This window comes from Hypanus sabinus, chromosome X1, assembly GCF_030144855.1.
Source record: "Hypanus sabinus isolate sHypSab1 chromosome X1, sHypSab1.hap1, whole genome shotgun sequence".
Taxonomy (NCBI): domain Eukaryota; kingdom Metazoa; phylum Chordata; class Chondrichthyes; order Myliobatiformes; family Dasyatidae; genus Hypanus; species Hypanus sabinus.
The window spans coordinates 46,677,764-46,699,442 of record NC_082738.1 but is presented as its reverse complement, the minus strand read 5'-3'; the positions used below and the strand labels follow the sequence as shown (position 1 = coordinate 46,699,442).

The window sequence follows — 21,679 nt, the reverse complement described above, 5'->3', positions numbered from 1 at the left end:
ATAACTCTCCTCCTCCATGGACAACGCCGCATATGCCCGTTGTGCCTTCCCTTTTAACACACTTTATAACAACACCACCCACTGCTCTTTGGGCCACTTCTGATTCACTGCCACCTTTTCAAAAAGCAAGAAATAACTATCAACATCCGTCTCCTTGAACGGAGGTACTAACCTCAATTCCCGACTAACATTAAACCGCTCCTCTCGGTCTGACCCTTGATCTCTTCACCCTTGCCTTAACTTCTCCATCTCCAAGTCATGTTTCCTCTGTTTCTCTGCCTCTCCATACTCTCTCTCCTTCTCGGCTCTCTCTTTCTCTTCTCAGCTGCTTCCAGCTGTTTTAACTGAATTTCATGCTCTCTTTGTTTCTCAGCTCTTTCCTGAACCCGTTTCACCTCTAACTCCTTTAGCTGGAGTGCATGCTCCCTTTCTCTCTTGGCCCTTTCTTTCTCCTTCTCAGCTGCTTTAACTTAATTGCATGTTCCAACCTTAATTTCTCCAACTCTAACTGAGCCGTCCCACTAGCTGGTACCTTTTCAGGGATATTTTCCAATACCTCAGCTGCAATCACATTCTTCCCAATATAATACTGAGTTATTGCCCTTCGCACCTCCCGCTTTTTCATGGACAACCTCACCTCTGCGAGGTTTAGCCCTTTTGCCAGATTTATCAAGTCTGATTTGGTGGCCGGCTCTAGAGTCGGGTTTTCTATAAATTCATCCACGTCCATCTTTACTGGTTTCCCATCTGGCTACCCGTGTAACCAGATCCAAGTTTGGACTGACAAGCCTGATTCACTGGCCTCCCAATTTGGTGTCAAATCCCTAGACGAGAACCCCAACTGTTACGTACCCCGTAACTGGGTCACTTACCAGCAAAGATAGAGAGGTCCGTTGAAGTCTGATGGTACTATTTTTAACAGTATTTATTGATAAAAATACACAAAAATAATATCAATGCAAACATACAGATAGTGTACGTCGTCAATACTAAATCTAAAAGCGCGGGTATAATAATAATCAATAAGAAATAGCTCTATCGTTGTCTAGGGGCTAATGTATTGTCCGATGGAAATATAAAAGTCACTTTAGTTCATTCAAGCTGTAGGCTGCAGCCTTTGGTTGGAGTCAAGAGAGAGAATTAAACTTGCTCATTCCTTTTATGAAGTCAGTCCTTCGAGAGTCGTTGGGGGACTGGTTTCCCCTTTGTTGTTAGCTAAAATCGTTCTTCCGTGGCAAGACCCACCAATTCCGAGGCAAATGGAAATGGACGCACGTGGGCTGTTTCCACCGGCTTTCGCTATTACGCTGTTACAGGAGTTCTAGCGTTTCTTCTGGTGTGTCTGAGGGGCTGTTCCCACAGACCCTCTTTTATCCTGACTCACAGGGTCTCAGATGTCAATCAGGTTGGGATGATGCAATCCCTCCATCAACCCCCCCTCGGTTCATTGCCTGGGGGCTTCGATGATGAATCGTACAGTATCCAATGCACAATTCCGTCTCCAAGAGACAATAGCCGTTATCAATGGTTCCGCCTTTCGGAGGCCAGGACACATTCCAAACACTTTGTGGATTCTGCATGTCTTTCTCTCATTTCCTGGGTCTCCTGAACTGACTTAACAGTGATCGTGCGATTCTCAAAAAGGAGGGGGCTACTTTGTACCCTTCGACCCCTCAGAGTTGTGGCACATTCATAACACAATAAAGTTTTTGAATCTTCATAGCATTAATGATGTTTTTTTGTGAGGGAGTGGATTGAGGGTTTGATGTTACCATCGCTTTTTTTTGCAAGGGAGGGGGATTGGGGCTTTGGGGGATTTTGATATTCCAGCTGCCATTTTCCAAGTAGGTGATCTGTTAGTTATTTTATGCGACAGAGGGGGTGGGGGTTTTGACATTTGTGAGTTTTGCTTTGTTTTCTTTTTTGTTTCGGGGAGAGTTGATGTCAACAATGCCAATGGGTTTTTCTGTATTTCATGGCTAACTAGAGAAGACAAATATCAGAGTTGTATTGAGCCTTTGAACCTTTATTAAGGGATATTATTTAAATAATAAATTAGTTAATTCCTCTCAAACAGTCCCACAGGATTGAGGGTGTCTTGCTTTGTCTAAGGACTTAGGCCAATGTGAGAAATGCAGACTCTTTCACTATTAGGGGCAGGAGATACCGTATCTATTAGGGTAGATATGTGAGTCATCTGGAAAATAGTGCTCCCCTTCCAACGTTTATACTCGGACTCAGTCTGCTCTGTTGCATGGCCATTTTGAATGAATATAGGCCAATTTGTCCCAAGAGTCAATTGGAATGTTGTACCTTTTCAAGGAAGCTTTGAGCATATATTTCCTCCATCTGCCTATCTTTCTGTAATATGGCTTAGACTATAGTACCAGTGTTTTGGAGTTTCTTGTCAGACATATAAATGCCATGACCTGTTCAACTTAGTCATCTGACTGCAATTAGGGCCTTAATGCAGGGTACATTGGCCTGCAGTGAGAGGACACTAATCCGTTCACCGATGAAGTACACAGTAAATTTGAGTTCAGTTATAGTAAAATGTAAAATGAAATTACAATGAAAGTATTCTTTGATTGAAGGTCTTCTTTAGGGTCTGTCCACTCTTTTGGGCCGCTCTTCTTTATGTTAGAAGTTGAATTTATAATTATCGATGTGCTGATATGCATTCTGCAGAAATAATGTTGTTGGTATTTTTCCAGATCTTTAAGGTGCCTACTGTAAGCAGTCCAAATCCCAGAAGTTTATAGGTGAAGGATCACTGCTGCCTAGTAGACCACAAGTTTTGTCTCGGATGTGAGGTCTTGATCTTCATGTACCCTTTTCTCAATCTATCAAAGCTGTGCTGGCACATTGAGGTTGAAAGTGGATTGCATGGTTCCAGAGATACAAGAAGTGGGTCATGTTTTCCATAGCTTTATTGTCAGAAGTATTGAAATTATTGGCTGGTTGGTAGAGATTTTTTGTATTACAGATGTTAAATATGAGGCCTATCTGCCCAAGTGCTTCAGTGAATGAGTCAAGGAAGTTTTGGAGCTCAGTCTCCGAGCATGTTAAAGCCATGGAGGTTTAGTCGCTGACGGACAAGATCTAATTCGGTGAAACAAGGATTGACTTAAAGTGGTGGCAAGAGTACATTTTCAATTCTGAGCAAAAACAAATGTTCCTAAATGCTTAATGAAAAAGGATCAAGAATCCAAGACAGAAACAATAATTCAATAACTCCACAGGTATCATCATGGTATTTACTATGACAGTTTCATGGCACTTAATTGTAGTCTTTTCTCTGACAATCCCACAGTCTATTATTATAGTGTTTTCTATGACAATTGCATAGTGTACTATTGTAGTGTTTTCTAGGACAATCTAATTATATATATATATATATATATATATATAGTTGTGCTGTTTATGACACAATACAATAGGGAATTATTATCATTTCTTGTTGCAGGATTACATGAGGTGCTAGCTCTTTTGACTGCACAGCTAAGGCCAGATGCGAATCTCACAGCAGAAATTGGCTTCCTTACTGAAGTCTTCAGCGAAAATAGTTTCAACTCACTTATAAAGGTACAGTATTGCAATGCAGATGCACGAAGCATTCACATTTACTGCAACATATAGAATCCCTTCCTAGACCTGGCCTCAGAAGGTCATCAGTTAAAGTGCAACTTGCAGGAATAAATGGAAACCACATTAAAGAGATTGGGTAGACTTGACTGAAAGATTACTGCAGAATAATATTGCTGGCCACATGTTGTGAACTGATCCATAGGATTGGATAGCTTGCAGCCTCACACTTGAGCATGACAAAATGTCAGTTCTTCGCACTGAAGCTGAAACAAATGTTAACTCCAACAGCCTGGATGCCTCTGAAGCTTTTTGTATAAGAGTGGAATTCACAGGAAAGAGCAAAAGTGGGGTTAACAGTCTTCATTTGTATTACAGATTCATCAGAAACTTCAGCAGTACATCCGGCAAAGTCCATTGCCTGCCGTACACAGTGCAGCAGCTTTAGCCGAGAAGGTGAGTAGCTACAGTCAGAGGCCTAGGTAGTTTCGACCTCCAGTCAAGGCCAGGCATTGATTATGTTGAAAAATAGTTCGACTGTAAGTAACTTTAAGATAAGTGGAAAAGATCATTTGTAATGCTGGGAAGTAACACTTCTCTGCACTGAAATAAAAACCGAATACTGGAAGCAGGAAAAAGAAACTGAGAAATAAACTGAAATATCAACTGTTTCCATTTCTACAGATGCTGCCTGATGACATATGCAGCATTTTCTGGTCTATTTTAATTTCTGCATTTGTTATTTACCAGTGATCAGCGGTTTAGGGGAATGTGAGATGAACCATTCAGTAATGGGATGGCAAGATGGAAGAAACCTGTCTTGCTCTTCTTTTGCACTATTTATTTATTTTTATATATTTTGTAACTTATAGTAATCTTTTATGTGCTGTATCACTGCCACAAAACAACAAAGTTCATGACATATGTCAGTGACAGTAAACCTGATTCTGGTTCTAATTCCCTCCCACTCAGCCTGTGCATTTCTGATATCACCCTCTGGGTGTAAACATTTTTCTTCATATCCCCTCTAAACCTCCTTACCTTTACCCTAGTCATTGAAAAGCAGGGACAGTCACAACATTCAAAATGTATTGTAGTATGCACTTGATTCACCTTCAATAACTTAAATGCTATGCTACTGTTCCCATGGTGAAGGTTAAAAATGAAATATTTTAAAATAGACATTGAAATAAGCAGCCATTCAGTAATCTCACTAAAGATTAACCAAACGAGCCATCAACAAACTTTATATTCTTTGGAAGATTAAATTGATGGGCTCCACTTTTGGCAAGTGCAATTAAGTGATTCGGTAAGTGACACTGTGATGGGTGCACAGGCGTCAATGATTTATGTTTTTAATTCCACTGCTCGTAGTGAGCTAATTAACATGTCAATGTTTGCATTATAGCTGAGCTGTTGATTATTCTCTCGGGAAAACTGTCTTAATTAGTTTTGTCATAAGCAAAATTAGGATAATTAATTACTTTCCTTAAAACTATGCAATTTAACTCGTTCACTATAAATAAACTTCACAATGCTATTGTTTTAATGCTAGTTATTAACTTTAGTATAATCAGTTTTGATGAAAAAGTAAGAATATGCCATTAAAGATATTAACAAACCAGGGAAATTATGTGAACATTAAATACTTGTTAGTTAATATTAAGATCAAAAGCTGTAAAATCCAGCAATTCCATTACAGCTGATGGCTATTAGACCAGGAATCTAGTAGGAAGCCACTAGCAGGATTACAAACAAATTTGCCTCTTGTTGAGAAATTTTAATGATTAAATTGAGTGATAAGTCAATTCAGCAATTAATAAGAGTTTAAAATGCAGTTGCTGATGGATAGGGCTGGTTTTTGCCGCTGTCTAAACTTATCATGTGCAGAAGTTTCTTCAAACTTTGATTCACTCAGAAGTTTAAATCTGTAGCAAGCCTGTGATGGTGTATCATAATGTTTAGTAATGCTCAGACTAAGGGAATTGGCTGGTTGGGTCCAATCACTTTTTATTTTGGTTTTAAATAAGTTTTGTGTACATTCTACTAGTGGATGATGTATCAAAATCAGAGACTAAAATGTGCCTGACCTCATCAGAGAAGGAGCCAATCATAGTTCTGTAACATCTCTCCTTGTATGTATGCATTTTGCTGGACAATTTGCTTTGTTTTCTTCTAAGCATTTCCTTCAGATTGGAGAAAAAGTTTAAATTTCTATCCATATAGTTTAGACAGCTATGGTTAAGATAAGAATGGAAACTAGCATGATGAAAAGGGAGCATACTTTCCCTATCCCACTGATATCTCCTTTGAGCATATTGTTTTCTCTGGATTATCTCCATCCTTACAGGGACAGTTGCTCAATTTCTGTTTGTTACTTTTATGTTAATTAAAATTCTACTAGATATCACACTGAAGTCAAAAGTTCCTGCTGGGTTTTCATAAGACCAAATAAGTTTTCCCACTTACTCAGCCAACTTTGTACTCTACTGCTTTAACAGAGATCACATCAAGCACAAAAAAGTAATATTCTTTTAAAAATTACAAGCTGGAATCTGCATGAGGTGATGAGTGGTAGATCAGAACCCTTGTCTGTAGTCCCTGTCACCTTCAGTTTCTAAGAGTAATGCTCAATATAAACTGTTTGAAGGATGGCTAAGGATCAGTTTCATTTTAGCTTGTATTTACATCAGCAAGACTGTAGTGTGACTATGTGTGATTCAATGAAACTGAAAGAATGGTGAAGACTAAAATGTTAAAATCCAGAAGTTGTGATTAGGCATCACTTAAGAATTAAATAATACATATGTAACATTATTCATTATAACTAAGACTTTACCTTAGATCCATGTTTCTGATTATCTGTAAATTTTCTTTCAAAACTAACTTGGAATCTTTACCCTGTATTGCATACTGCTTGACTTCCACGCACAAACATCACTATCTGTTTATATTACTTCCTTTATAGACTTGAAACTGATTACACTTCCATAAAGAATGCACAAGTGTACTGAAATTGCTATGTACTGATGACTTGTGACACCTTTCAGTGTGTACCATAGCTGGAGTCATTGTAATGTTGAGTCACTTCCAGGCCTATACTGTATGTTGAGCCTTTACTAAATATGGTCCTAAATATGACCAACAAATGACTTTGCAGAGAATCACTGCATTCCTGATTCCTTTTGTATTAAGATTAATGAGTTTTAGGATGCATTCCTAAAATTTGGCTATAAAATGGTATAGAAATTGCATGATGCTATGTCATAGACTTATTTTTAAAACTCCTTTTAGATAAGAGAGGAGCTGCAATGTGGACCAAACAACAGTGACATCAGAGAATTGATACATTTACTAGCCAAACCACACCTTCAGGTAAGAATCATATGTAATGCAGAAGCAACACATTCTATATTTCAATTAAAACACATCCATTTCAACTTTGGATTTTAAATCTGACATCTTGCACTTTAATGCAATTAGTTCCTTGTAGAATCCTAGGGGTATATTCAAGTCACAGGCATATGCCAAAACAAAAGGTTAGAAATTAGGAGGGAATAGCTGTATTTCAAAGATCTGGAGCAAGTCCTGATATCAATAACACTGATTTCTCTAACTTCTGTTAATGACCCTCCTCCCCTTCTTACCCCATCCCTTATTTATTTATCCCCCCCCCCTTTTTTCTCTCTCTCTCTGTCCCTCTCACAATCACTCCTTGCCTGCTCTCCATCTTCCTCTGGTGCTCCCCTCCTCCTTTCTTTCTCCCTAGGCCTCCCGTCCCATGATCCTGTCCCTTCTCCAGCTCTGTATCCCTTTTGCCAATCACCTTTCCAGCTCTTAGCTTCATCCCTCGCCTACCTGTCCTGCTGCATTCCATCAGCATTTTGTGCGTGTTGCTTGAATTTCTAACATCTGCAGATTTTCTTGTGTCTGGAGCAAGTTGTTAGTTAAGAAGCTGCAGCTTTAAAAATAGCTTTTCTTTCCATGTCTTTGCCAATGGCATTCCCTCAACACCCACAGTGAAAGTTATGGAAGTACATCTCTGGAAAGTAATGAATAATACATTTAAAATCTTGTGATCTTGTGCATTGGAGCCTCCATACCATACTGTGATGAAACCAATGAATGGTGACATACCAAACACTGCTGAAGTAAGGAACTCAGACATACATAAGCTCTGCTTGCAGCTTATCATCAGTTCTCAGTTAGAAGCTAAAAAAGAAGTCAACATGCTAGAAATATTCAACAGACCAGGTAGCATCCACCGAAACGGAGGCAAAGCTAATACTCCAGGATGGACACCACTAACCATAAAAGGTGGAGGGGCCGGTGACATCACCTTTCACAAAAATGAACATTTGTTAGAAGGATTGCAATCAAAAGCGGGGGCATCCTGTATACCAAGTATATATCACATAGTTTTGGCTGGTATGGTACAGGTTGGTTGACCAACACAAATGGGTGTTGTTCAAATTATTTGTTCATTTGTTCAAATAATCATGAAAGTTTTACAGTTGTGTTTATAGTCAGATAATGCCCAAAGGCCTGTACTTAGTTGATTTTTTGATTTGCAAACTGTTTTTCAAGTTTAGTGACAACCATTCTGGATGAAGAGCATAAGAGAAAGGAGTTGGAGTAGTGCATTTACCCTGCTGAGTAGATGTAACATTCTCACAAATCGACATTCCTGTCCAGGCACTTCAGGAGTCTTTCCTTTAGGGAATAAATGCCACAAAGGGCAAACTTCCTGCTCACTTCTCGGTAAATGCAGCATTTCTAACTCTCTGCCTCTCTCTTACACGTTGCTCTGACACACAAAACCACACACAAACGTTGCAGCACGATTCTACAGTTTGTATTGTAATTTAAACCCCAAGAACTCAAATCAAGCAATTATTAATCACCCAATGATACCTGAGAGGACGGTCCGATTACAGAGTTGAAGCTATTCTATGCTATCCATTGTAATCATACAACTAATCTAAATCATCTTTAGATCTTTTACAATAAGTATCATTGCTGATTGTCAGTGATCACCATAAGACTGATGCGCAATATATTAAATGTTAATGGTGGGACACAATCAATGTAACTTAGTCAACTCAATCAACAATTTCAGATTCTGAAATGAAAGTGCTGATAGCATTTATAAAAACTGTAAAATATTTAGAAGAGTTTGTTCACTTTGTGATCTCCAAGTTTGGAACACATTGGTGAGGATCTAGAAATGCTGCTGTATCTGATACAAAAGCAAATTTTGTTGAACATTCACAGGCTGTACTCTCAGCACATGATACGATTGCACACAAGGCCTTTGGTCCAGTTCTACCACCAATGCCAGATGATCTGGAAGTTGAGGATGAGGAGGAATCGATGAAGATTGTCCATCTTGTGAAAAACAAAGAACCATTGGTATTCAGAATTAATATTTAAACTTTAATTGACATAAGTTGTTTCAATTCAATCCCAGGATACAGACCTGGCTGATCACGACCAGCCTTACTTGCCATCCATCAACTCGGGAGCCAGTGATGAGGGAGGGGGGATCGTCGCTTTGCTGCTGCTTATGCGTGGGAGGGGGGAGTTGCGGGGGCTTCAGGGTTCTAACATTTAACTGTCGTTCATTCTTTGGGGCACTCCTCTGTTTTTGTGGATGGTTGCAAAGAAAAATTATTTCAGGATGTATATCGTATACATTTCTCTGACATTAAATGTATCTTTGAAACATTGGTGGCACTGTAATTGCATTTCCTTCCCTGAGGGAGATGAATGAACTATTTGGGTTTTAATGACAATCAGGTACAAAATTAACTAACAACAGCTTATTTAAGTAAATTTCTTTATACAAGTAGATAGTTTAATTGTTCTAATTAAAATCCAAGCCCAGAATAAATGTTCACAATAACTTTGGATCTATATCTTGGAAAATTAAATTCATGAAGACTGAGGCAAACCAGCACATTACTATTCCCATCCCATCAAATTTATCCTGTTACTTTTACATGTCACAGTAGCTTCCTCTATATTCTGCAACAAATCTGGATGAAAGATCATGCTGAATAATTAACTATACTTAATAATTCAACTGTAATAATTTATATCAATGTTTAATGCATCTGAAAGTGCAGATGGAAGATAACAGATGTGAATGATATACTAAATAAGAACATTATTGCATTTTACCTTGAGAAAGCAGTCCTTAAAAAGAAGCCAAAATAGTACAGTTTTAATTCAATGGAGTGATTAAAAACCTGCAGTTTAAAATGTCATTACACTTGACATTGCTAAGCATTGATTTAGACAACTTTTTTCCTGCAAGGCTAATGTAGTAGGGAGCATGGGAATTGGATGTGTGAAAAATTGGTTCAAGAAAATGAGGGTTTACTTTCTCATTGGGCAGTTAGTAGAGCTGCTACCTCACAGTGCCAGAGACCTGGGTTGGATCTTGACCTTGGGTACTCTCTGTGTGGAGTTTGCATGTTCTCCCTGTGACCATGCGGGTGGTCCAGCTTCCTCCCACATCCCAAAGCCATATGGGTTGGTATGCTAATCAGCACTTGTAAATTGTTCCCAGTGTGCAGGTGAACGGCTAAATCTAGGAGGAGTGTTAATGAGAGTAAAATGAGATTAGAATTAGTGTTGATGGTTGGCATGGGTTTGGTGGGCCAAACAACCTGTATCCATGCAGTATCTCTCTATGACTCTGCATGATACATAGCACATTGAAATGGCTGAAACTATCTTTTTTTTTCCTTAAGAAAGTCCAAAGCAAAACTCTTTCATAGCAGACTAGGATAACAATTAAATTAGCAGCAAATAGTACACACTGCAGTACAGATTTCTTACATTTTACTTGTAATTGGTCTGAGGACAGGTGAAATGATTATAACTAAGAGCATTAAGAACTCTGCCATGGACAATTCCAAGCCTGGCTGCAAAAGGAGGAGGGTTGGGCATGGAGCAAGCAACTTCATCCCATTAAAAACCCAGAGCTACAGAAATGCCAAGAGAAGCTCCAAATACCTCAGCCCTGGGAGAGGAAGAACTTTTGCCTCAAAGACATATGAAGTCATGTGGTGAAAGTGGAAGCCATAGGGCCAGTCAGCCTTCAGCCCAGGACAGAGGGCTTTGATGAGCTGCTGTCGGTGGCATATGCCCCAGTAGGGGTGATGGGCGTAAGAAGAAGAAGAGCATTAAAAAAGAATGGCAAAAAACTGAGACTGAAGTGGTTACTTTTTGTGGCATGTGTTAAAATATAATTATATTTGATATCGTCATTCTTTTGAAAGATCTTAATATTCTGATAGATGTTAATGCTTAAAGCACTATATGATATTGATGGTTTAAGCTTAAATTTCAAATTTCTTTGCTCAGACCTTCAACTTAATAAACAAATTTACCCATTGTCAGAATAAGTTCTTTGTACCTGTCATGCCACATTGTGGCTAAACCAGGGCAATGATTAGCTGATTGAAAGAAATATAGGAATTAGAAAAACAAGGTAAAATGCCAGAGAACCAACTTCAACCCTCGTCGTTTAAAGCAACTATTTTTCAACAACAGGGGGCGACAATTAGGAAGAATGAGCAAACAGGTGCGATTGTTGTGGCTCGGATCATGCGAGGAGGAGCAGCAGACCGTAGTGGTATGTTTTTTTCTCACTGTAATGACAGTTAGGCAAATATCAGTCGAGTAGTACTGCGAAGAAGGATGCCATTTGGCCTGACTTACCCAAACTGGCACAATGGAAGAGCTGTCCAATCTGTGCAACGTATCTCGATAAGTGCTTCCCCTTCAAGCCTTTAACCAACTTCTCTTTGGTTACCTGCCACAATTAGAGAATGGTGCTCTGTAAATACAGAACCAAGGGAAGGGTTTGTGTTTCTTTCACCATGTTCACATGGTATCCCTGATGCAAATCCGGGACAGTGGAGCAGCTTGCAACGAGATAACTGAGGGTGTGACTGGGAGTGTGGAATATGTTCAGGTTATTTAGGGCCAGGACATGCCAATGCAGATGAATGGAAAGTATTGCCCAAAGCATTTAGTCAAGGAAACACTTGAGCTTAAGCAAAGGTGGAGCTGACTTAAGGGATTACTCAGTCCGTGGGCAATATTTAACGTACCATAATACTAGAAAGTTTACCACATGTCAGAAAAGTGGGAGTACCATCCTGTTGTATTGGATTAGGGATCTGTTATTGTACAAAATTCCAACTACTTTCCGACTAACTGTTTTTCCATCCTCAGTGAGAAGAAGATACCTTCACCTTTCCATTCTCTAAATTCTCACTTCCTCCAGTCATTGCTCATCACTTTTGCCCTTCCCTCCATCTCACGATCTCCAGCTTCTTTTAATTTGCTTATTTGTTTCTCTGCAAACTTTGCACTTTCTTCCTCTCTAGGTCAGGGAGACTGATAGTTGTAGAACAAAAAAATTCCTCATTTTGCCTTTGATAAATTCCACGTATTCTACCAACTTAGAAGTGATCTTCACTGGCATTGAAACTAATGTCCAATAATAATAACCAAATATGGTTCTTTGGAGCTCACCATGGTAATTTTGACTAATTGACAGCAATTCTTTGTGCAGTGCAGAACTTTACTTGCTGTTGTTTATAACACACTGCTTTTGATTAATTTATAAAGGACATAGGCAGTAACTAGAAGTGTATTATTGAACTAAAAGAGCAGTATTGAAGAATTTTATACCCCCTTTTGTTTTCTGATCTTTTAATGCCAGGGATGTTTGCACAGTTCCCAGCATAGAGATCAAACTTAAACCCTTCGACTAAGTTGCTAGTTTTCACATGTGAGTCAGCACAGTGACTGTTAGTAAGTATGTTGGACAGTTTCATAGCTGTGCCTAAAATTATACACACAAAAATTAGAGGAACAGCACCTCATATTGCATGTGGGTAGTCTCCAAACCGGTGTACTGAACGTCCAATTTTCAACCTTCCCGTAACTGCTCCCACTTTGTCGCTTTTCCCAAATTCTTTCTCTCTCCTCCAAATCCAACTGACCTCCATCACCCTGTGTTTTCTGCCTCTGCATCCCCCTGTCACAAATACCTCCTACCATTTCCCTTCCCACTTCCTTCTTCAAGCTTCATCATCCTCTCCAATCAGATTCCATCATCTTCCACACTTTGTCATTTCTACCTATCATCTTCAACCTTCTGAGATCATTCCCACTTTCTCCCCCTCTCATCTGCCGATCACTTGACAAGACATGCTTTATCCCTTCCCTCCATCTATTTAGAATGACTATCTTCTCCCTTTCTATTAAGAGTCTCATCCTAAAACATCGACTGTCCATTTCCCTCCATAGATGCTGCTTGACTCGCTAAATTTGGTGCATTTTGTGTTCTCCATTCTCTATTTGCCGTCTCTTGTAGAATCATGCTTTCTGACATTAAGAGAGCCCTAGAATAAGATACGTCAAAATCAAATAAAACTTTATTTATCCTGAAGAAAATTATTGTTGCAAGGTTGTTCAGTCGGAAATCTATACTTTAAAATACAAAATGTGAGCATTAAGGTACGAAAAAAATACAAAACGTGCATTAAAATGTAATAGTGCTAAATACAGATGAGCAATGAAACCATGTACTCGTACAAGTGAGGAGGAGTTGTGGAGTCTTATAGCCACTGGGAGAAGGATCTCCTGTGGTGTTCTGTGGTTCACCTCAGTGGAATCAGTCTGTTACTAAAGATGCTCCTCTGTTTGTCCAGAATGTCATGGAGGGGATGAGAGGGATTGTCCATAATGCTCCATAGCTTCTGCAGCATCCTCCTCTCAGACACAACCACCGGGGAATCCAGTTCCACCCCCAGAACAGAACCAGACTTCCTGACGGGCTTATTGATCTTCTTGGCACCAGCTGCTCTCACCCTGCTGCCCTGGCAGACTACAGCGTAGAATAGAATGCTGGCCATTACTGAGTCGTTGAACATCTGCAGCATAGTTCTGTAGACACTGAATGTGATTGGAGCTTCATCGGGAAGTACAGTCAGCTCTGTCCCTTCTTGTACACAGCCCCTGTGTTTTCAGTCCTGTCCAGGTGAGTTCCCAGGTGCTTGTAGTCCTGGACGGCTTCCACATCCATTCCCTTGATGGAGATGAGAATGCAGGATGTTTTCACCTTCCTGAAATCCACCACCAACTCCTTTGTCTTAGTGATGTTGAGCTGCAAGTGATTCATCCCACACCACTCAACCAAGTTGTCCACCACTCTTCTGTACTCAGCCTCTTGACCCTGGCTGATACAGCCCACAACTGCCGACTCATCCCAAGACCTCGGCAGCTGGCAGGACTCCGAGTTGTATCTGAAGTCCGAGGTAGACGGTGCGTAGGAAGGGGGACAGGACAGTCCCCTAAGGTGCCCCTGTGCTGCTAACCACAGTATCTGATACACAGCTTGATTGAACATCTCCTCACTGCTCCTTCATTACCATTCTCTGGAACCAGTTTGTTTAACACAAGGAGGGAACTACTGATTCTGGGTGCCAAGGATTATCTCTGATTTGAACAAAGATGGTTAATTATTTTGATTTTGTTTCTACAGGGTTAGTGCACGTTGGAGATGAACTAAGAGAAGTTAATGACATTCCAGTTGAGCACAAGACACCAGAAGAAATCAGTCAAATACTGGTAGATAATTTCTCTTTGAAAAGAAACTTACAATTAAAGAATTTTTGCGTGACCATTAAAACATTGCATGCTCAGTCAGATACTGCAAGATTCAAGATTACTTAATGTCATTTCCTGTACACAAGTTGAAAAGAGAAGAAAATAGTTGTTACTCCAGATCTAATGAAGCACATAAAAACACAATAATAATAAAAACAATAATTATAAATACATAAAATAGTTTCTATACATAGATTGATTTTATGTCCATAAAGTAATGTAAGGCTGTACATAAGATGACTGATGGAAAATAATAAATTAGTGGTGGAGTTAGTGGGTGGAGATGTTGATCAGCCTTTACTGCTTGGGGAAAGTCACTTTTTGGGTCTGGTGGTCCTGGCCTGGATGTTGCATAGCCTCCTCCCTGATGGGAGTGGGACAAAAACTCCATGAAGAGCAGGCTGGAAGGGATCCTTCATGATGTTTCTGACACCTTTCTGTATACATGTCCTTGATGGTGGGTAGGCTGGGGCCGGTGATGCGTTGGGCAGTTTTGACTACCCATCATAGAGCCCTCCAGTAAACTGCAGTGTAGTTTCGGTACTCCAGCTTGTCAGGATGCTCTCTACTGCTCATCTGTAGAATGATGTGAGTATAGATGTGCAAAGTCCAACTCTCTCTTCAGCCTCAGAAAGCAGAGGCATTGGTGATTTTTCTTGACTGTGTAGGATGTGTTTTCTGACCACGATAGGTTGTGTGTGATGTGCACTCCCAGGAGCTTGAAACCGATTGCAGTTTCCACTGCCAAGCCACTGATGTAAAGGGTGGTGTGAGTGGCACGAGCTTCTTTAAGTCAATAACCATCTCCTTCGTCTTGCTGACATTGAGGAAGAGGTTATTTCCCTGGCACCAGGCCTCCAGCTGCTCCATCTCCTCTCTGCAGGTCATCTCATCGTTGTTGGTGATGAGCTCCACCTCATGTCATGTCATCGGTGAACTTGGATGATGTGATTACTTGGGTGTTTGGCCGTGTAGTCATATGTGAGCAGACCGTACAGCAGTGGGCTCAGCACATAGTCCTGGGGGGGCACATCCATTTTCAGGATGATGGGGGGGAGGAGCAGTTGTGCACCCTGACTATCTGAGGTCTATTCGTTAGTCAGTCCAATACCCAGTTGCACAGGGGTGTATTTAGAATGAGGAGTAGGAGTTTGTTCACCAAGGTCGGTGGGACAATAGCGTTGAATGCTGAACTAAAATCCAGAAACAGCATTCTGATGCAAATGTCCTTGTTTTCTAGGTGTGTCGAGGCCAAGTGCATGACAGATGCTGCGATATCTGCCGTAGAGCAGTTCTGTCAGTGAGCATATTTGCAAGTGTCCAGTGTGGCAGGAATGGAGTTGTTGATGTATGCCATCACCAGCCATTCAAAGCACTTCGTGATGATTGGCGTCAGTGCCACTGGGTGGTAGTTGTTTAGCTCTGAGGGTGTAGAGTTCTTAGGTACAGGGATGATGGTGACTGGTTTGAAGCACGTGGGTCAGCAGCCTGGATGAGTGAAGTGTTGAAGATGTCTGTGAAGATGTCAGTGAGCTGGTGTGCATGTTCCCTAAGTACTCAGCCTGGGATATTGTCTGGTCTGGCTGCCTTGTGGGGTTGACTCTCTGTCGAGTCCTTCTCATGTCTGCTGCTGTTACAGATAGTGGCTGCTCACCTGAGAGAGGGGTAGCTTTAGATGGCTGGCACTGTGTTGTATGCCTCAAAGCATGCATAAAACTGTTTAGCGTGTGAGCGAGGGAGGCATCACTGATACAGTCAACACTGTTTTTTGTTGCATAGTCAGTAATGCCCTTGATGCCCAGCCACACACACCAGGGATCATTATCAGACAGGTATTCCTGAATTTCTTTTGTGTAGGCAGCCTTTGCCCTTTTGATATCTAAGAGAAGGTTATTCCTGGCTGCTCTAAAAGCTGTTCTGTCACCAGAAGGCTGCATCCTGGGCCTTTAGTAGGGAGCACACCTCAGTGTTCAATCAGTGCTTCTGGTTGGGCCAGAAGATGACTGTACTTGAGGTACCAACCTCATATACACACTTCTGGATATATCCAGTGACAGATGAAGCATATTCCACAAGGTCTGTGTCTTTTCCATTTGTGGTGGCCTCCTTGAAATTTTGCCAGTTAGTCCATTCAAAACAATCCTGGAGCATAAAGATTGCCTCATTAGGCCAGACAGTGATATATGGGAATTCTAAAATTTGGTTTTGCTTCAGGCTTTTCCTGCATACCTCTTTATTAGCACATGTTTCACTGTCAGACCGATTATATAAATGTTATAAAACATTTGAACTAGTTGTAGAGTTGAATGCCAAATGTTTGTCTGTAAACCTTGATAACCTTAGGTGTTAGTGAGATGCTCACTTTCCTTGCTGGTGCTGATATATCACACCAGCAGGTTATGAGAACCACTGTTGACTAATTCCAATTCTACATCTGGTAAAAGAAACATTGTTCCTCTCGATTCACTTGCCCTGGGTTGTGTAGAAGAAGACAAAATGGCAAAGCAAAGCAATTACATGAAAATCTGAGGCAGCCTATCTTAGCACAAAAATCTGGCATTAAAATATCTAAACACTTAAATGAAGAGACAGGATTGATAAAGCAAACTTGTTTGTAAGGTTACATCCATATTACACTAAAATTTATTGAGCATAATGTATCTAAATCAAAGTTTTATACAAATTACTTTCTCCATTTTCTTTACAGTGTCATTAATCAAACTGAATAGATTAAGTCAATTGTAAAGTTGCAAATATGTGAGTTTAATAATAGGTGGAATAGATTAATAGGATTAAAGGTCCAATCAGGAAAAGCCAGGGATAAGCACTTTTAAAGAGGTGATAACGTAAGATTCAGGGTTCCCAACCTGGTGTCTACAAACCCCTTGCTTAATGGAATTGGTCCATGGCATAAAGAAGGTTGAGAACCCCTGAGTTAGATGAACTTCACATGCTAGACACAAGTTGTTTCATTGGTACTTCATGTAATCTGACCCCATTACAAACTGGAAACGTAATCTGATGTGGGGTTGGGACAGAAGAGGTTGAGAGGAGATCTGAAAGAGGGGTACAAGGTTACAGGGGGTGAATAGTGAAAAACTTCTAACCACAGCAGAGACATCTTAAACCAGAGAGCAGAGGTTTGAAAAAAGATTCAAAGGGATCTGAGGAAAACTGTTTTTGTCCAGAGGGCCACGACTTGAGAAGGTGACGGAGCCAGGTACTCTCACAATATTTAAAAAGTGTCTGGGCAAGCACTTGAATTTCCAAGGCAAAGAACACTGCGGGTCAATTGCTGGTCAAGCAGAAAGATTAGAAATGGGTGCTTGATGATTAGCATGGACATAGTGGGCTGAAGGGTCTATTTATGTGTTGAATGGCTCTGTGATTTATTGTAATTAACTAGTAAGTGCAAAGAAGCCAGACATTCACAGAAGCTGAATGCTACGTATTGAAAAGAACTGACTGTGTTCGCCTGGTGTCACTATTTTTTTTTGCAGGCCCATTGTCAGGGTTCAATAACCCTGAAGTTAATCCCAGCAGTCAAAGAAGAGGATCCGCTGAATGAAAGTAGGGTAAGGACAGCCTGTGAAGCAGGCACTCAGTGAAGCTGCTGTTAAGTAAACCGCTCAGTAATGCTGCAGGAGCACAAGGCCTAATCAAAGGTTTTGCAAGGACTTAACTGAGCAATTAAACAGTAGCAATATTAATAGATGAATAATTAAATCTCTGCCTGACAGAATACGGTAAGCTAATGAAAGTTTTCTAAATAAGAAAGAGAAATGACAAGGGTGATCTTGACCCAAGGAAGGCAAATTTAAAATGAGGAACTGTTTCACAAGACGACAATAAATATCAAACATTATAAGGAATAGCCAAGGAAATGAATGATTTAAGTGGGTTTCTGAGACTGTTGTTTACATTATAAGGAGAGGAAGGATTGACACAAATGCCAAGGAAAGAGAGTAAGTGGGATTTACATTCGAGTCTTGCTTGTTAGCCCTAATGGATATTTTATTTTATAAATAATTCTTGTGTTCTTTAAGCAATTGTACCTAGAAACTCATCTTTGATCAGTTGCAGTCAATATACTATATAATTTGATCTTGACATTATATTCTACCTGTGAAATTCAATTCATTGAAGTCAATGAAGTGAACGTCTGGCACAGAATCCAAAGCACTGACCAAGATCACAGTGCATTTTGCATATTGGACCAAGGACGATTTCTGGGCATTGGTGCCTTGAAGAAAATCATCAGCAAGATAATAATTTCAGATATGCTCTCTTTCCTCCAATAAGAAACTTGGTCCTATTACTGATATATCTGTTTCTATAATCCTATATCTGTCAACTAACATGGAAAGTTCAAGTCTGACACTTCATCAGGTTCCATTGCATACAATATCTGCAAAATTTCTGCACAATACATCTTCAATTGATTAACAACATCTGAACTTTATCTCATATGGAACTATAGCTGATAAATTCAATCAAAAAAGAAGCTTGATTAGATGCAGTTCTTCCTTCATAAGTTGTCTCTTTGGCTTCTACAGAAGTTGCCCCTCAGAAATTTGTACTCGCGTGGAATTTAGAAGGATGGGGGGGGGGGATCTCATTGAAACATTTTAAATATTGAAAGGCCTAGACAGAGTAGATGTGGAAAAGATGTTTCCCATGGTGGAGCAGTTTAGGACAAGAAGGCACAGCCTCAGGATAGTGAGTTGTCTATTTAAAACAGAGATGTGGAGAAATTTCTTTAGCCAGAGGTGGTGAATTTGTGGAATTTGTTACCACAGGCAGCTGTGGAGGCCAGGTCATTGGGTGTATTTAAGGCAGAGCTTGATGGGTTCTTGATTGGATACAGCATCAAAGGTTACGGAGAGAAAGCCGGAGAGTGGGGCTGAGGAAAGGAAAGAAAAGGATCAGCCATGATTGAATGGTGGAGTAGGCTGAATAGCCTAATTCTGCTCCTATGTCTTATGGTCTCATAATCTAATGATGCACAATATTTTGTAGATTAGGTCCAAAAATCCTAGTTCAATATACTTAACATTTAGAAACTGAGACAATAAAATGTGAAAATAGTTGTGGAGGCTAAATACTTCTTCAAGCCACTGTATATAGATCAGATGGAGAAATAGAAGAAGGTAGGGGATTGGTTGTAAACACCAGAGCACACCTGAGGCCCTATTTGGTCTATTCCTGATCCATTTCATATGTTGATTTGAACTCAGAAAAGTGTAGGTGTTTGTTGAAGAAACAGTAAGCTAGATACAGAACTGGCAACTCAGTGAGAAACGGTTGCTGGAGACATGTAAAAGCTGAACTCTCTGTAGGAGACCATGCATCAAGGTAAAATTAATGATCGCTGAACTTGTAGTCAAGTAACCTGAAGTAGTAGGATAATTTTCTTGACTTTGTACAGAGTTGCATGAAGATTCAAGTTAGGCTGATTTATAAGTTGATATTTTAATCTTGGATTTTCAGAATGCATTTTACAAAGTCTCAAGACGTCGATTAAGGTCAAAGGTAAGGAGTCACAAAACAGGAGGTAAAGTATTGTGCTGGTTAAACAATAAGAACAAAATTAGGAAATACAGTTGCTATAAATGGGATGTGGCAGGTTGCAGACGGCTAGAAGATAGGATACTCTAAAGTCCAGTTAATGGTAGGCGATGTATGATAATTGGTCTGTACCAAGAAATCGATGGAGGTAGTTGTGTTGAATGAAACAGCACAGTCCTGCTGATCAGAATGCAAACAAGAAGTAACAGTAGATAAGCACTAAAACTATTAACCAAGTGCTGAGATATGGGTAGAGGGGGAAGTGAATAAATAATGTAAAGGATAGCTTTCATAGAGTGCTCTTGACAGGACAGATGCAGAGAGTATGTTTCTTCTTGTGACAGGATATGGATTTAAGGGTCACTTGTTTAACACAGATTTAAGGTCAAAATATTATTCTCTCAGAGTATTATGAATCATTGGAACACTCGTCTTCAAAGGGTGAAAGCATTTAAGCAAATACATTCAATGTTATTGTACACAACTATGTTTGGATAATGGAAATGTGTCCTTATGGAATTCACAAATCACTACCAAAACATTTGGGGTATGGAAAATCTGCTTTTAATAGAACTTATGTGAAAAATTTAAATAAATAAAGACCAAACGTATACAGAGAACTGAACTCGTTTACGCAGGTTGTCAATTTACAGCAGGAAGCCACTTCAGAAGTTTGCTTTGGAAACTGATGGAGCAATTTCTGCTATTGATATTTTATCAAACAAAATTAATATTAATTTATGATTAATTAAAACAATTATTTTTCTTCTGGCTACAACACAATCAGAAATTAGCTTGCCTATAAATTGTTTATCTAATGTTGCATTACTATTGGGGAGTCAATAAAATAAAAGATTTGTATTACAGAAAAATCACAATATGGACTATTTTTCTGGGCAAGCAACCTCTCTGTAATGTGGGGTTTTCAGTGTAGTACATTTAAGAAGGGTGTAAAATATTACCAGGGTTACTTCAGTGTGTGAAGGGGAGGTTACAATGAGATCAACCATGTTCTTAAATGATTGTAAAGGTTCAACGGGCCAAAGTCATACATTCATAAGCATAAAATAAATTATGTTGTTGTATAAGGTGCTAGATCTATTTGTAACGTCCATTGTTCTGATCACTTAATGAAGAGATGTTTGGCAACATAACATAACTTAAATGAATTATTTGAATCATTTTGGGTTATAATAATGCTAAATAGAATTTAAGGAGTTTGGACATGCCGACTTAACATTTCTATATGTCCTAATGCAAGTTTTCAATGTTCATTAAAGATTTTTTTTCACTGAAGTGAAAAGTTTGACTATCAGGAAACATACTGTAAGTTAAAATTGATAAAAGTAAAATCGTGAACAAGAGAAAATCTGCAGATGCTGAAAATCCAAAGAACACACACAAAATGCTGGAGGAACTCAGTAGGCCAGGCAGCATCTATGGAAAAACAAAGTTTTAGGCTGAGACCCTTTGGCAGGACTGGTGGAAAGAAAGATAAGGAGTAAATTTCACAGGTAGGGAGGGGAGAGAGAAACACAAGGTGATAAGTGAAATCGGGAGGGGAGGGATGAAGTAAAGAGTTTGGAAGTTGATTGGTGAAAGAGATACAGGGCAGGAGAAGGGTGAGTCTAATAGGAGAGGATAGAAGACCATGGAAGAAAGAAAAGGAGGGAGGAGAACCAGAGATATGCAATGGGCAGGCAAGGAGATAAGGTGAGAGAGGAATAGATTTAAAAGGTGAGGGGAGGGAAGGGAGAAACACAGGGTGACAAGAGGAGGCTATGGATCGATATATTGGAATGGGAATGGGAAGAGGTCTCCTAGTCTACGT

General features: G+C 39.7%; 1 protein-coding gene across 1 annotated transcript in view; it reads left to right on the top strand.

Moving 5' to 3' along the window:
• The window catches only part of mpp3a (MAGUK p55 scaffold protein 3a), a 56,816-nt gene that overhangs the window by 8,135 nt on the left and 27,002 nt on the right, over window positions 1–21,679 (top strand). The window contains exons 2-8 of the mRNA XM_059956734.1: window positions 3,467–3,585; window positions 3,964–4,041; window positions 6,880–6,960; window positions 8,860–8,997; window positions 11,149–11,230; window positions 14,156–14,241; window positions 17,781–17,855. Of these exons, the coding sequence (XP_059812717.1) occupies window positions 3,467–3,585; window positions 3,964–4,041; window positions 6,880–6,960; window positions 8,860–8,997; window positions 11,149–11,230; window positions 14,156–14,241; window positions 17,781–17,855 (659 nt within the window). The remainder of the gene's footprint in view (window positions 1–3,466; window positions 3,586–3,963; window positions 4,042–6,879; window positions 6,961–8,859; window positions 8,998–11,148; window positions 11,231–14,155; window positions 14,242–17,780; window positions 17,856–21,679) is intronic.